At 50.6% G+C, this 15,303-nt stretch overlaps 1 protein-coding gene across 4 annotated transcripts in view; it reads right to left on the bottom strand.

Moving 5' to 3' along the window:
- LRRC20 (leucine rich repeat containing 20) overlaps positions 1-15,043 on the bottom strand; it is a 76,405-nt gene extending 61,362 nt beyond the window's left edge. For all 4 annotated transcript variants that reach the window (XM_065922505.1, XM_065922504.1, XM_065922508.1 and 1 more), the window contains exons 1-2: positions 14,934-15,043; positions 6,551-6,689 (exon numbers count right to left, since the gene is read on the bottom strand). In XM_065922505.1, coding sequence (XP_065778577.1) covers positions 6,551-6,632 — 82 coding nt within the window. In that variant the 5' untranslated portion in view covers positions 6,633-6,689; positions 14,934-15,043. The remainder of the gene's footprint in view (positions 1-6,550; positions 6,690-14,933) is intronic.
- Positions 15,044-15,303: the final 260 nt, after the last annotated feature.

Raw genomic sequence — 15,303 nt, forward strand, 5'->3', positions numbered from 1 at the left:
GGGCTTTGGGATCCTGTCCCACCACTGCTATAAACTGAAACAACCTCAGGGCCCATCCTCATCTCTAGCACTCTAGAGCCAGCCAGGGTAACATAACAGCCCCTCTAGTTCCACAGCACACTGTGCTGGGGGCCCAGCGGAGCAGAGGACGGGATGGGGAGACGCCCAGTCTCTCTGCTTACTCTGTGGGCCTTGTGTTTGGTGCACTAGATACATGGAAAACTTATTGTTTTAGGTTAAACATACATAGATTTTCTAAATTGGAGTATAATCGCTTTACAATTCGTGTTAGTTTCTGCTGTACAGTGTGAATCAGCTATATGTATAAATACATATGCCTCCTTCTGGAGCCTTCCTCACATCCCTCTTAAGTGAAGTGAAAGTGTTAGTCACTCAGTTGTGTCCAACTCTTTTGCGACCCCATGAACTATAGTCTGTCAGGCTCCTCTGTCCATGGGATTCTCCAGGTTAAGAATACTGGTGTGGGCTGCCAAGCCTTCCTCCAGGGGATTTTCCTGATCCAGGGATCAAACTCATGTCTCCTGAACTGCAGGCAGATTCTTTACCGCCTGAGCCACCAGGGAAGCCCAACTCCCGCCCCCCACCCCCCCACCCCCCCCCGCCAAGTTAAACATATACAGTTTTAAAAGTATTTCTCAGAGTGCAAATGCCCAGGCTGGAGCCACAGAACACATTCTCTCTCCATCTTAAGAGCGGCCTTCCAAGACTAAGCTGTTCCCTTTCCCTCCACAGCCCCTTTTATACGCAAGGCTGGAGCTCCAGAAAGGCCCCAACTGAGTCCATGCCAATCTGAGCGCAAAGAGGCAATGCCAGACCGTGGCATGGTGCAAAAGGATAGCCAGAAATCCCTACCCGAGCTCCTCCTCGCCTGCCTGAACAGTGAGCTCAGTCCCGCCCACCTGGACATGGCAATCTCTCTCCATCTCTCTGGGTCAGTTCAGAAGCAGCCAGAATGCCACAGGCATGCTGGGCTGGGCTGACATCACTCAATCATCTCTGAAATGAGAAGGCGGCCCAGGCCCAGGCCCCGCATTTCTGCACCACAGGCTACTGCCTCGTGCCAATGAAACCCGTAAGCGCTCTGAAAGCTCTACTGGCTTTCCTTTCCACACTGGTTATTTACCCCTGAATGATACGCTCACATGGCAACCCCCCAGCAGGGTCTCACCTCCACCCCTCTCTCTGCACTAGCACATCCTGTTGACACAAGACCTCCTGATCCGTCCCACCAGCACCCACATCCTGCTCTCTCCAGAACCCAAGGGCCAAAAACTAAAGAAGAGCAAAATCAAACTAAAGAAAGGAAGGAAAAGCTCATCACAACAGTTAGGAGAGTGGTTACCTCTCAGGAGGGAGCGGCTTCTGGAGATTCTGGCAATATTCCACCTCTAGACTTGGGTGGTAGTTACATGAGTTTTCATTTATAAATGTCTGCTGAACTAACTATATATGATCTTATGAACTTTGCTACTTGTGTATACCTTTTCACAGCCTTATTTTTTTTTTTTAAGAAAAATGATTATGTGAAGGCCACTTAGAAAAGAAAGCCAGGGAGGCCTCTTTAAATAAGAAACACTTAGTTTGAAACTTAAGGTATGAGAAGGGCCCTGCCATGAAGAACAAGGAACAACATCCCAGCAAAGAAAACATCATGTGCAAAGACCCTGAGACTGGAAGGAGTTTAGCAGTCCAAGGAACTGAAAGGTGGCCAATCTGGCTGGATATAATGAGAGAAGCCCTGAGGGGCCCAAAGTGCAGTGGGAGAAATTGGCAGGTGTCAGTCACTCCCAGGTTTGCAGTACTGGCCTGGGTTTTGCTCTCTGTGCAGGTGGAAGCCAATGAGGGTTTAAAAGAGAGAGAATTACAAAAGCTCAGAGCTGGAACCTCACCTTTACAGTCAGGAAACTGACCCATAGTTGGGGTTAGGTGAGATCCAGAACCCCAGCTTCCTGATTTCTGGATCAGAGCCCTTTCCACAAAACAGAGCTCCCATCTTCCTTCTCAGCTCACCGACCACACTCCACTTGGCTCCAGTCCTGCCACAGCAGAGCTGACTGTACGGGCCATCAGCCTCAACAACTTACAGGCATGACCTCCTAGAGCAGTGGTTCTCAGTGGAGGGGAGTTCTGCTGCCAGGGGACCCTTGGTAGGGCCTGAAGACACGGTTGTCACAACTTGGAGGGAGAGCAGCAGAGGGGACTATGAGCATACAGTGGGGAGAGACCAGCAAAGCTGCGGAACGCCCTACAATGCACGGGACAGCCCCCCACCAAGACTCATCCAGCCCCCAGAGTCTACAGTGCCAAGACTGAGAAACACCCAGTGAGGGATATAAAGCCTTCGTTTCAAGTAAGTGCTGAGCCCTCGAGGAGAAAAGCCCTCTGCTCAGGGGTGTAAAGGGGAGGGGAGGATCAAGGTCAGTTCTCAGCCTCCCAGCACCCCCTATCCAGAGAGACCAAGTCTAGAGGTGGAGTTTTAGGCAGAAGGCTTCGAGTCACCCCTCACATCATGCTTTCCTTTTAGGAAACAGAGTGGGGAGAGCAGCAGGGGTTATCCCTTCCTCCCCTGGCAAACCCCACCCCAGCCCGCTTCCCCACTTGAGAGGCAAGATGTAGAGGATGGCAGGTTTGAAGCTTCCAGCCTTCATGACAAACATGAAGCCTGGCCCCCAGCCAGGCTCAGGGTTGCCCTGTGAAAGCCGGCTCCCCACTCCACGCCTTCAGAGCTGACCTGTACCCAGCTGACCCTCAGGACTCCCCAGGCCCGGTGACACAGCAGCAAAACACACAACACACACCCCTCCTCCACAAACACCACCGGCCTCCTGGGCGCTAGGCTAGGAACTGTAGGCCCACACGCCCCTCCTGGGGCAAGAAAGACTGCTCCCACCACAAACCCTGGCTGCCCCCCTCCCTCGGGGTGTGTGCGCGTCTGCCTCCTCCTCTAGACTGGGCACTTCTGGGGCACTTGAGTCCTCCAGGGAAGGCACATATAGTACGTGTTCATTGTGTGTCTGTTGACAAAGGAGCCGGTGGCAGTGTCTGACCCAAGGGAAGATGTTATTCTGATCCAGTGAGTATATACGGAGTGCTTCCTGACACTTCCTCAGCACCCTTGCTCAAGAAAGGAGCTGCCAAATCAGATGGCTGCGGAGTCAGCTAGGACTGGAGACACAGAATGTGAGCTGGCCTGGGCGGGGAAGCCCTGGTCAGGACCAGGAGCTCACACCCAGCCACAGCCTGGTCAAGGCCTGGGCTTAGCTGCCTGTCACCAGGTCGGCTGGTAACAAGGTGCCATCTACTGGTGAGTCAGGAGAAAAGTGGCCCAAGTGTGAGTGAGCCTGGGAGGGAGGGAGGGCTGGAGGGGAAGGGGGAGAAGGATCTGGATCTCCCCACTTGGTTATCTCACAGCACCCACCCTATCCCCTCAGTTCCCTGGGGACGGGTCAAGTCCATGTTCATATTCATTCTCTCTGTCTCACACACACACACAGACACACACACACACACAGACAGATATCTAGAGACCTACCCAGACACACACACACACACACACACACACACACACACACACACACACACACACACACACACACACACAGAGATATCTAGAGACCTACCCAGATAATACCTCCAACCCCTGGCCAGTACCCTATAACATGCCAGGAAAAGAAAGTTCCAGATTGTAAATAGTAAGCCAGTGGTTCCCAAAATTCAAGGCAGAGAAGAATCATACAGAGTTCATGTTAACATGTAGGTCATCACGCCCACCTTCTGAGATTCCACTGTGAAAGCTCTAGAGTGGGGTCCACGGTTTGCACGTAAGCAGATATAGCCTATGAGGGCAGCCCCTTTCTCCTTACCACCTAAGACATCTTAAATGGCCAGGCAGATATTAGACTCTCATTATTTTCCTCCTTTCAAAGGACAAGGTAGGCTGACTGTGGTTCCAAAATGGTGTGGGAGGAGAGGCAACCTAAGAAGGGAGGAGGATTACTCAGGTCTCCAAGTTCTCCTCTTCCTGGCCGCCCCCTCCCCACAATGGGGCCAGCAGGGGTGCATGGGAAAGGCAGGGCTAAGTTACTCAGACCTGTGCTGAACCTGGCTCCATCTCTGAACAGCTGTGTCACTAGTAGGTCATCCACACCCTCAGCCTCAGCTCCAGCACCTGTTAAACAGAGGAAGCTCCTACTTCATTTCTTTTTTTCACCTTTTTGGCATGTGGGATCTTAGTTCCCCAACAAGGAATTGAACCCGCACCCCCTTTATTGGAAGGCAGAGTCTTAAACGCTGGACCACAAGGGAAGTCTCCTACTTCAAAAGAAATAGAGCAGAGGAGACAAGGTAAATACCCTAATGCTAAGGAACACTTAGAAACACTGCATTAAAAAGTTCCATGCTCCAGTTTCTTCATCTGTAAAATGGGGATATTAATATCACCTCTGGCTTACAGTTGTGAGAATTAAATGAGTCAAAACCAGTAAAGTGCTGACAGCGATGTCTGGCATTTAATAACTGCTCCTACCACCTTGATGAGGGAGGCACAGTTACCACCCCCATTTTATAGATGAAGAAATCAAGACTCCCAGAGGTAAAGCAATCTGTTAAGGGAGCAGGCTAGTAGGTGGCAGCCTGGGGGTTCAAACCCAGGCCATAACAGTGGAGGAGAGCCTTGAGCACTCAGGTAAATGCAACCATATGAGTGACCAGCACAGGATTCCAGAGTTCCTCTCCTGAGGGCCCTCAGCCCTCAGCTCCCCAGGCAAAAGTTCTCCCCTCCCCCACTCCCCACAGCCCCCTGCTAGGCCTCCCTCCCAAATCAAAGGCTGAGTTTTGTGGTCCAGGGGTTAAGACTCCATGCTCCCAATGCAGGGGGCCTAGGTTTGACCCCTGGTCAGGGAACTAGATCCCACATGCCACATGAACCCACATGCCACAATGAAGACCAAAGATCCCATGTGCAGCAACTAAGAGCTGGCACAGCCAAATAAACAAATAAATAAATAAATTTTAATAATAAATGAATATTTTTTTAAAAAGCCAATGGCTATCTTCAAGTCTGTTTGCTGGCAGAGATGTTTCTCTCACTATTGTTCAGTTCAGCCAACACCACTATATGCTTACAAAGTGCCGGACACTGCTCTGGCTCTTGGCAGGTGGGGGACAAAAGACACAGGATCTCTGCCCTCCAGGGACACTGAAGGAGTGCTCTAGAGGAGGAAGGGAGCAAGGGGTGGATCAGGCAGGGCTGAGGGCTTCCTGGAAGAGGTGGTGACCAAGTACATATTGAAGGCTGAGTATCCCTCTACTTTCTGGGCCACCACCTCCTTCCCTAAGATCCTCAGAGACACCTGACCAAAGGCTGCTAGCAGAAACACTCCACCTTCCCAACCTCTCAGGCAGTAACTTTCTCGGAAATGCTCCTCCATAAGACAGACAGACAGACACAAGAACACACACGCCTACCCGCTGGTGAAATTCCTCTCTGTGTGCCAAAGGTCCAACTCAAATCCCAATCCAACCACTTGTACAGTCATCTCCTGGGCAGGTCTGCACTCACCTCCTCTGTGTTCTTGCCACACACCTGTGACTCTAAGGGGTCCCAGCAGGTCACACACAGAGACCACACACACACACTCTTATATATGGTGGAAAGTCAATAAATATCTGAAAGTGAATGAGTTAGTCACTCAGTCGTGTCCAACTCTTCACAACCCCATGGACTGTAGCCTGCCAGGCTCCTCTGTCCATGGGATTCTCCAGCCAAGAGTCCTGGAGTAGATTGCCATTCCCTTCTCCAGGGGGCCTTCCCAACCCAGGATCAAACCTAAGTCTCCAGCATTACAGGCAGATTCTTTACCATCTGAGCCACCAGAGAATCCCCAATAAATATCTACTGAATTAAATTAAATGGGATGGTTTGCCTATGTGTTTACAGCCTTAGGGTAGCTACGTGGGCTAAAATGCTATGACCAGTTCAACAATATATATGACATGATTCAATTAAAACAGTGGAGTGAAAAGGGGCCTCCTGGCTGGGTGACATGGAAAAAGCCCACTTGGCCTTCAGCCTCCATCTCCTCATCTGAAATCTGTGGCTAGTCATGCCTGGTGAGTAACATCCATCACGGGGAGGCTGTGAAGATTCAGCAAGATTCATGAGGCACCTGTGCACATCCTGGGGCTACTTGGAGTGTCATCTACCATCACCTGGTCCAAGGGCACATGCATATTTGCAGCTGTCAATAGTCTGAGGGCAAGCAGACAGGCTCCCAGCAGATGACACCCCTACTCGGCGCTTTCCAAACCTCTTTGATTATGACCCATAGCAAGAAACATGTCTTATGCTGGGACCCCATGTATACAAATTGAACACAATTACAATAAAAGTCCATGGAACACTGCCCTTTATGCCAAAGGGTGCATACTGATACTGTGTCTTTCACCTTCCCCTTCTATCTCATTTCCAGCCCGATTCAATAAACCACGGAGGGGGGGCTGCAGCTGGAAAAGTCATGCCCTCACTCACCCAGGGTGTCGGAGCCGCTCTCCACGGTCTCGTTGACCTTCCTCGCAACTCTGGCCACGGCCTCACCCATCTTCCTCAGCATGCAGATGCGGGTATCCTGTCGCCAGCCACCAGGCTGGTCTGCTGCTCACAAAGGAACCTGTGCCAGGGAAGACACAGGGCCATGAAGTGCCCACCCACAATCAGTCAAGGACTCACCCCTGACCCGCCTTACCCAGGGACCCAGGCTGCAGGAAGTCTGCAGGGAGGGCCTCAGGCCACTCACCTCCTCCTGAGGGGCCCAGAGCCCAGGCGACATCTAGCTCAGCCCTCAGAGAGCCTGATCCACCCATCAGCCCGGCCCTACCAGCTTCCTGGGAGGGTTAACATGTGTGACCTTGCCAAGACCTCAACCCATGTCCAGGCAGGTGTGAGGACTCTGGTGTGTGCTGGCCTGTGACTCACTGAACTGGCAGGGCAGTGGGGAGGAGGCAGGGTGCAGCCAGGTGCAAGGAGAGACACCTGTCCCTCCATCCCACAGCCTCAAAGCCCTGTCCACTCCTCCAGTCCCCAGTTCTCCTCACCCACCTTTGCCAGGCTCCTTCCACAAGTGGGAAGTGAGGACACAAAATCTCTGCTGGGTCGGAGCTCACCGTTTGGAGAGTGGGTGGTCTCTAAGAATTCCCTCCCCATGAGGCAGTAAGGAGGGAAGGGTACAGTTTTAGTCACAGACCTAATTGTCACCCTGATTCTGAGTTTATCGGCAAGACCCCAGGGGAAAAGAAATAGGGGCAGGAAAATGAGAGGAGGGAGACTGGATTCACTGCATAGAAGAGGGTTAAAGAAGGGTGAGGATGGGATTTCCCTGGTGGTCCAGTAGTTAATACACCGTGCTTCCACTGCACTGGGTGTGGGTTTGATCCCTGGTCTGGGAATTAAGATCCCACATGCTGTGTGGCAGAGCCAAAAAAAAAAAAAGGATGAGGACACAATCAAAATGATCAAGTGCTGAAGACAATAGGGACTCAGGAAATGCCTCCAACTCCTTTTTATTACAGAGAAGGAAACTGAGGCAGAGAGACTCAAGGAAGCTGGCCAAGGTCAAACAAAGTAAGTAAATGGCAATAATCTAACTGAACTCCACATCTAGTGTTCTCTTCTTTACAAAAGTCACTCACACCGCCAGCGGTAGCACCCCGTGGAGAAAATGAACTTGAGGCCAAGGTCGCTGCCCGTTTTTGCTCCTGGTTCGCAATTCCAGATCCACAGACAGCTCAAGGAGCTCTACTGAACACATCTGAGAGTCAAAGACAGGACAATGTGAAGGGCAGAGAGAAGCGGGTGAGGGTACTGCTCAGAACTGCCAACAGACACCAAGGAAAAGTCCACATGAGCTCAACTGGACATGGAGGCCCAGTCAAGCCCACTCAGCTGCTCAGGGAGAGTCAGTGATGAGTTCAGTGTGTGCTTGTATCTCGCCAAGGATATACACAGGCCTAATGCCCAGCTCTGGCGTTTCTTAATTGCGAAGGCTTGAGAAAGATTCTTAACTACTCCATGCCCCAGTTTCTTCATCTGAGTAAGAGATCTAGTAATACCTACCACTCTGGGTTCAAATGAGGATTGAACAAAAAATACATACCTTTCTAGATTAGGGCTCAGGACACGTAAGTTACTTCCTAAACGCTAGCTGAAAGGATAAAGCAGGACATGTGCAGACGTGACGCCAGCACCTAATCCCAGTTAAATATCCATATGACTCTGAACGAACAAGTCAGTGGAACTCATCTTTAAGGAATGAATAGAACTTCTTATCTTTGTACCTCCAGGAAATCTTCCCAGATTGCCCCAACCCTCAGCACTCTCTTCTCCTTGAGTTTCAGTAGCACTTAAAGCCTTGGCACAAACCTGGGTTATTTATGAGCCTTTAAAAATATACATACTTGTCCCCCCAGTTGACCTGCAGGCAACTTAAGGCAGGGAGCAGATATATACTGTGCTTTCCCCCTGCACTTTATACCACATACTAAGAAAATGCTCAGTTGGTATCCCCCAATGGTGACATCGATCAACAGCCATCATTTGAGTTTCAAATCTAAATACAAGTCAACCAACTCTTACAACAAAGATACTGTCTAAATAGAAGGGTCATGAGTTGTAACAAGGCCAGGTGGGCAATTTGCATAAGATGTGCCAGGATAGAACAGAAGGGAATAGTTCAGACTATCGCAAACTGGACTCAACACCTCCCCCCTGCTACCTATAAGACCATCCTCCTAAGCCTAAGTCACAGCAATGCTGCTGGAAACTTGCGGACTCAGTTGAATGCCTTTATGAATGAGAATCCTGAGGAACCAAGAAGAGAGGTAAATCAGCTCAGTTCAGTTCAGTCACTGAGTCGTGTCTGACTCTGCGACCCCATGGCCTGCAGCACACCCGGCCTCTCTGTCCATCACCAACTCCCAGAATCCACCCAAACACATGTCCATTGAGTCGGTGATGCCATCCAACCATCTCATCCTCTATCATCCCCTTCTCCTCCTGCCCTCAATCTTTCCCAGCACCAGGGTCTTTTCCAATGAGTCAGCTCTTCCCATCAGGTGGCCAAAGTACTGGAGTTTCAGCTTCAACATCTGTCCTTCCAATGAAAACCCAAGACTGATCTCCTTTGGGATGGACCGGTAGGCTCTCCTTGCTGTCCAAGGGACTCTCAAGAGTCTTCTCCAACACCACAGTTCAAAAGCATGAATTCTTTGGCGCTCAGCTTTCTTTACAGTCCAACTCTCACATCCACACATGAGTACTGGAAAAGCCACAGCCTTGACTAGACAGACCTTTGTTGACAAAGTAATGTCTCTGCTTTTTAATATGCTGTCTAGGTTGGTCATAACTTTCCTTCCAAGGAGTAAGCATCTTTTAATTTCATGGCTGCAATCACCATCTGCAGTGATTTTGCAGCCCAGAAAAATAAAGTCAGCCACTGGTTCCCCATCTATTTGCCATGAAGTGATGGGACCAGATGCCATGATCTTACGTTTTCTGAGCGTTGAGCTTTAAGCCAACTTTTTCACTCTCCTCTTTCACTTTCATCAAGAGGCTCTTTAGTTCTTCTTTACTTTCTGCCATAAGAGTGGTATCATCTGCATATCTGAGGTTATTGATATTTCTCCCAGCAATTTTGATTTCAGCTTCTGCTTCCTCCAGCTTATATGTACTCTGAATATAAGTTATATAAGCAGGGTGACAATATACAGTCTTGATGTATTCCTTTTCCTATTTTGAACCAGTCTGTTGTTCCATGTTCAGTTCTAACTGTTGCTTCCTGACCTGCACACAGGTTTCTCAAGAGGCAGGTCAGGTGGTCTGGTATTCCCACCTCTTTCAGAATTTTCCACAGTTTATTGTGATCCACACAATCAAAGGCTTTGGCATAGTCAATAAAGCAGAGATAGATGTTTTTCTGGAATTCTCTTGCTTTTTCAATGATCCAGCGGATGTTGGCAATATGATCTCTGGTTCCTCTGCCTTTTCTAAAACCAGCTTGAACATCTGGAAGTTCACGTTCACATATTGCTGAAGCCTGGCTTGGAGAATTTTGAGCATTACTTTACTAGCGTGTGAGATGAGTGCAATGTGCGGTAGTTTGAGCATTCTTTGGCATTGCCTTTCTATGGGATTGGAATGAAAACTGACCTTTTCCAGTCCCATGCCACTGCTGAGTTTTCCTGACATATTGAGTGCAGCACTTTCACACCATCATCTTTTAGGATTTGAAATAGCTCAACTGGAATTCTATCACCTCCGCTAGCTTTGTTCGTAGTGATGCTTCCTAAGGCCCACCTGACTTCACATTCCAGGATGTCTGGCTCTAGGTGAGTGTGAGTGATCACACCTTCGTGATTATCTGGGTTGTGAAGATCTTTTTGTACAGTTCTTCTGTGTATTTCTTGCCACCTCTTCTTGATATCTTCTGCTTCTGTTAGGTCCATACCATTTCTGTCCTTTATTGAGCCCATCTTTGCATGAAATGTTCCCTTGGTATCTCTAATTTTCTTGAAGAGATCTCTAGTCTTTCCCATTCTGTTGTTTTCCTCTAGTTCTTTGCATTGATCACTGAGGAAGGCTTTCTTATCTCTTCTTGCTATTCTTTGGAACTCTGCATTCAAATGGGTATATCTTTTCTTTTCTCCTTTGCTTTTCGCTTCTCTTCTTTTCACAGCTATTTGTAAGGCCTCCTCAGACAGCCATTTTGCTTTTTTGCATTGCAAGACAGGTCTTGGTCCCTGTCTCCTGTACAATGTCACCAACCTCCGTCCATAGTTCATCAGGCACTCTGTCTATAAGATCTAGTCCCTTAAATCTATTTCTCACTTCCACTGTATAGTCATAAGGGATTTGATTTAGGTCATACCTGAATGGTCTAGTGGTTTTCTCCACTTTCTTCAATTTCAGTCTGAATTTGGCAATAAGTAGTTTATGATCTGAGCCACAGTCTGCTCCTGGTCTTGTTTTTGCTGACTGTATAGTGCTTCTCCATCTTGGGCTGCAAAGGATATAATCAATCTGATTTTGGTGTTGACCATCTGGTGATGTCCATGTGTAGAGTCTTCTCTTATGTTGTTGGAAAAGCGTGTTTGCTATGACCAGTGCGTTCTCTTGGCAGAACTCTGTTAGCCTTTGCCCTGCTTCATTCTGTACTCCAAGGCCAAATTTGCCTGTTACTCCAGGTGTTTCTTGGCTTAGAAACAAAAAAACCTAACTCCCAGACTAGGTTTCTTCCTACATACCATTCTCCCTTCTCTACTCATCTACAGTGTTCATCATTAATAATCACAAACATGTATTGAGCATAGGTTAGGGCTTCCCTGGTAGCTCACATGGTAAAGAGTCTGCCTGCAATGCGGGAGACCTGGGTTCAATCCCTGGGTCAGGAAGGTCCCCTGGAGAAAGAAATGGCAACTCACTCCAGTATTCTTGCCTGGAAAATCCCATGGACAGAGGAGCCTGGCGGGCTACAGTCTATGGGGTCACAAAAAGCGACTCCCCCACTGAGCGACTTACACACACAGGTACAGGGGGAAAGCATAGAGAGGAAGGGAATACAAGAAATAGCTCTGACTTATGATTCTGATGAGGAAGGCTTTTCTAAGGAACATCACCAAGGCAATCCTGGCCTCACAAAAGAGGGTAAAGGGAAGGTAAATCTCCAAGCTTACCCAGGGTCTGTGCTAATCCTGGTGGGATTGTCTAGGCTGACTATTTTCCATCAGGCACTATACCTGCAATTCTTACCAGCTGCCACCAGGTGGGAGCAGTAGCGCCTTACGTCAGAACCCATTGATTAAAAACTAGTCAAATTAAAAACCTCACCAGGTGGTGGCAAGCTCAGATATCCTGTAATGTGGGTCAGAAAATGGACCTCAAAGCAGGAACAGGAACAGCCTGTAAAATCTGACTGTCAAAGTAAATGACTAGAAGAGGCCCTTTACATTCCAGAGGATGCTTTGCATACAATACAGATATGCCCTAGACTCCCAAGAGGTTCCAACTGCCTAAAAACACCACTCCACTATCTGGGTAGGAAACCACACTTCCTTCACCTCAAACCACCCCTCCACCAAGGGAGAATTCCTTATAAAGTCCAGCTAACAGTCCCTCTTGCAGGTCAGGTGACCAAGGCCTGTTATTCTTTGGCACAGGCAGGACTGAGATGGTAGGGTGACAGGACCACAGGCATATGAGGCCCAAGATGGGGTAGAAGGGCCCCAGAATTGAAGGAAGAACAAACTTGAGATGATGAGAGTCTAGAGTGTGTCCCCAAAAGCGATCCTACAAGGTTGCCCAACTTCGCTGACAGCTCCTTTCAGCACCAACCCAACACTGGACCTCTTTGACCAAAAAGCAGCAAGAATTTATTGAGCATGTAACAGGAGCCGACAGAGAAAGGGGTTGGGCCGGGGGTTGGGGGGCTGTAGGTGGAATAAAGCAAACTGCACTTTTCTTTTTGGTTTTAAATTGTTTTAAAGAAAAATAGAGAATTGTCTGAGTCACACATGAGTGATGGAGAGAGATATGGGCCCACTCTTCATTAAGTGTGAAGCCCCGGCCGCCCTAGGATGTGAGGGGCCCCTGACTAAATAAACAATTTGAGCCAACCAAAATCTTCGTGTCAGCACCACCACTCTGGCTGCCCGTTCTCATTCAGTTCCATGAAAGGCAGATCATGCTAGCCAGCGGGAGCAATCAGTGTGTAAGGCAGCACTCCCAGAACTAGACCCCAACCACAGCACCCCAAGACAAATCAACCACACAGGCTCAAGGTCTGGGCTCCTTGAGACATTTGGTCAACCCCACAGGCAGGGAAAGTGGTAGCTGAAAATCAAAGAGTGTCCCAAAGGAGATAAACAGGACCCATCAGCCCACACAGGTCTATTCCGGGCTTGGGGTCCCAAGACCAGAGCCTTAGAAAATTTCAAGGAAAGTGCTCTAAAGCCTGAAGACCCTTCAGCACAAGGTCCAAACTCATACTCACACTATTGCTGTTCCAGCAAAACATCCCTCTCCAGCTCCTCTTTGCTCAGAGTGTGTACCATTCCTAGGAAATGTTCAACCCAACAAACGTGACCTGGGCCCTTGTATTAGGCCCACACTGGAGGAGCAGAGGTGCAGAGACAGTACATGGGCCAGGATGAGCTGCCCATCAGGTAAGAGGGACTCGGTGACAAAAGGTGGGATGAGGCATGTGCTGGAGGTCACGACGCCAGCCTGAAGAGCAAGTGTGCCCTCTGCCATGAGGGCACAGGGCATGGTTGGGAAGAAGAAACAGGGGCAGGGGGTGAGCAGAGGGGCCCAAAATGACGAGAGAAAGAGAGAGAGAGGCGGCCAGTCTGTCCCCTGATTCCCCGGGGAGGGGGCTGCAGCCCATCCTACAAGTCTTCGGGCAACTATGGGAAGTTTTTTTGAGGAGATTATCACTGTTGTGAGCAGTCCCATCTGTCAGCTGGAAATTACACCCTCCTCACTGGGTTGTTTTGAGAAGTAAATGATACATAACTTTTGAGAAATCTTTGCAAACTGTTAAGCACTTCCCACACTAAGACATTACTAGTATGAGCTTAAACCACTTCAGATGGTAAGTTAGGATATAATAAATGTAATGCCAGAAAAGAAGGTGTCCTGCTTTGTGAGTGCTGGCGATAGAGCCCTCTTGTATCTATAATCTGGTTTGACCTGGATACAGGTTTGGGAAGAGATGATTTTTGCTTAAACACTGACCACAGCCCTCCCCCCAGGGCTCCTGCCCTCATCAGTGAGAGTTCTACCTTATCTGAAGCCCCAAGATGTGTGCAAAGGAGCTGCTGCAACACCCCGTGCGCACCAGCTGCTCCTATATTTAGTTACTGCTGTGGTCACTTGGGAACTTTAGAGCCTGGCAGCCGCCCCGCAGGGCAACTGGAGCCTCTTGCGCCATGGGTGCAAGCTCCCCACCACCGCTGGCTGCAGCGGGTCCTCTGGACCTCGCCAAGTTAAGGAGCCACTGGAGAAGTGAGAAGAACTCAGCTGGTTCGGACTCACGTAGCCCCGAAGGCCCACTCGAAGCCAGACAGAGTTGACCCACTTCTCCACCCAAGGGAAGAAGCCCGCTGGGGCGACAACGCGACGGGCTGGCCGCCCTGTTTTTGAGCCACGGAGTTCGCAGAGCCCGGGGCACGCTTCTGTATGGGCATCTAAGCATCCTCGGGCCGCACCTCCCAGGACTGAGCGCGGTGGCCAGGGCAGGGTCCCCAAGCCTCGCTCTAGGGTCCCGCCTCACCGTCTTCCCCACCCCCCGGCGCCCGCAGCCAATGGCTTCTCGTCGCCGGCCCTCCGCTCGCTCGGCAGGCGGGGACTGGGAAGAATAAAGCCGGCAGAGGGGTAGAACGCTGGTGATCGCCGAGGGCCCGAGGACTCCCGCGGTACCCCGAGGCCGAGAAGCACGCTCTGGGACAGGCAGTCCCCCAGAGCGGAAGCAAATCCCGAAAGTGTGGCGTGAGGGACGAAATTTACAATAGCCTCTTCGAACAGGGGCGCCTCCCACGGGGAACGGAGGCCCTCTTGGAACGGCTTCCCCGGGCTCCCTATTTCCTGGTACCGCGGCGCCCGCTCCCCCGAGCCAGCTGCGGTCCAGCCCAGTCTGCAAGCCAGAACCGGCCTGGCGTCGGGCCCCTTGGCACTGCAGAAGTCGCAACTGGTGCACCAATGCGCCTTCCACCGGATGACTTGGGGGAGGGGAGGGTACTCTCCAGAAACAGGGCATTTCTCTCCCTCTCTCCCCCAGCCCCTCCAGCGCTTAACCTCAGACTACGTTTACTTTGCGGGGCACGAAAGTGGTGCCCGATTCCGGGCCGATCTCTGCTCCACTTACGGCGACAATGCCTCCTAGCGCCCTGCGCAGCGCAGTCACGCTCCCTCGGCCGCCGGCGGCGCCCCATGCAACAGCGGGTAGCTGAAGCCGGCCGGGAGGGGCTCGAGGGGCTGCAGGCTCTGAGCGCGCGGCCGTTTGGCCAATAGCTGTGTCAGGAGCGGCCGCGAGGCGGGAGCAGGCTGGCTTGTGCAACCAATCAGCGTGCCGTTCCCCACGCCGCGCCCGGCAGCGGTGCGCCGGGAAAGGCTGCCCGCGCGCTCGCGTCCGCAGGGTGGATCCGGTTTGTGTTCGACTTCTGGAGCAAAAACGCTCTGGATGGCCGAAGTGTAGAACCGAATGCGCGACAGTTTCCAGGATCCATAAGACTGAG

This window comes from Muntiacus reevesi, chromosome 2 (assembly GCF_963930625.1).
Source record: "Muntiacus reevesi chromosome 2, mMunRee1.1, whole genome shotgun sequence".
NCBI lineage: Eukaryota > Metazoa > Chordata > Mammalia > Artiodactyla > Cervidae > Muntiacus > Muntiacus reevesi.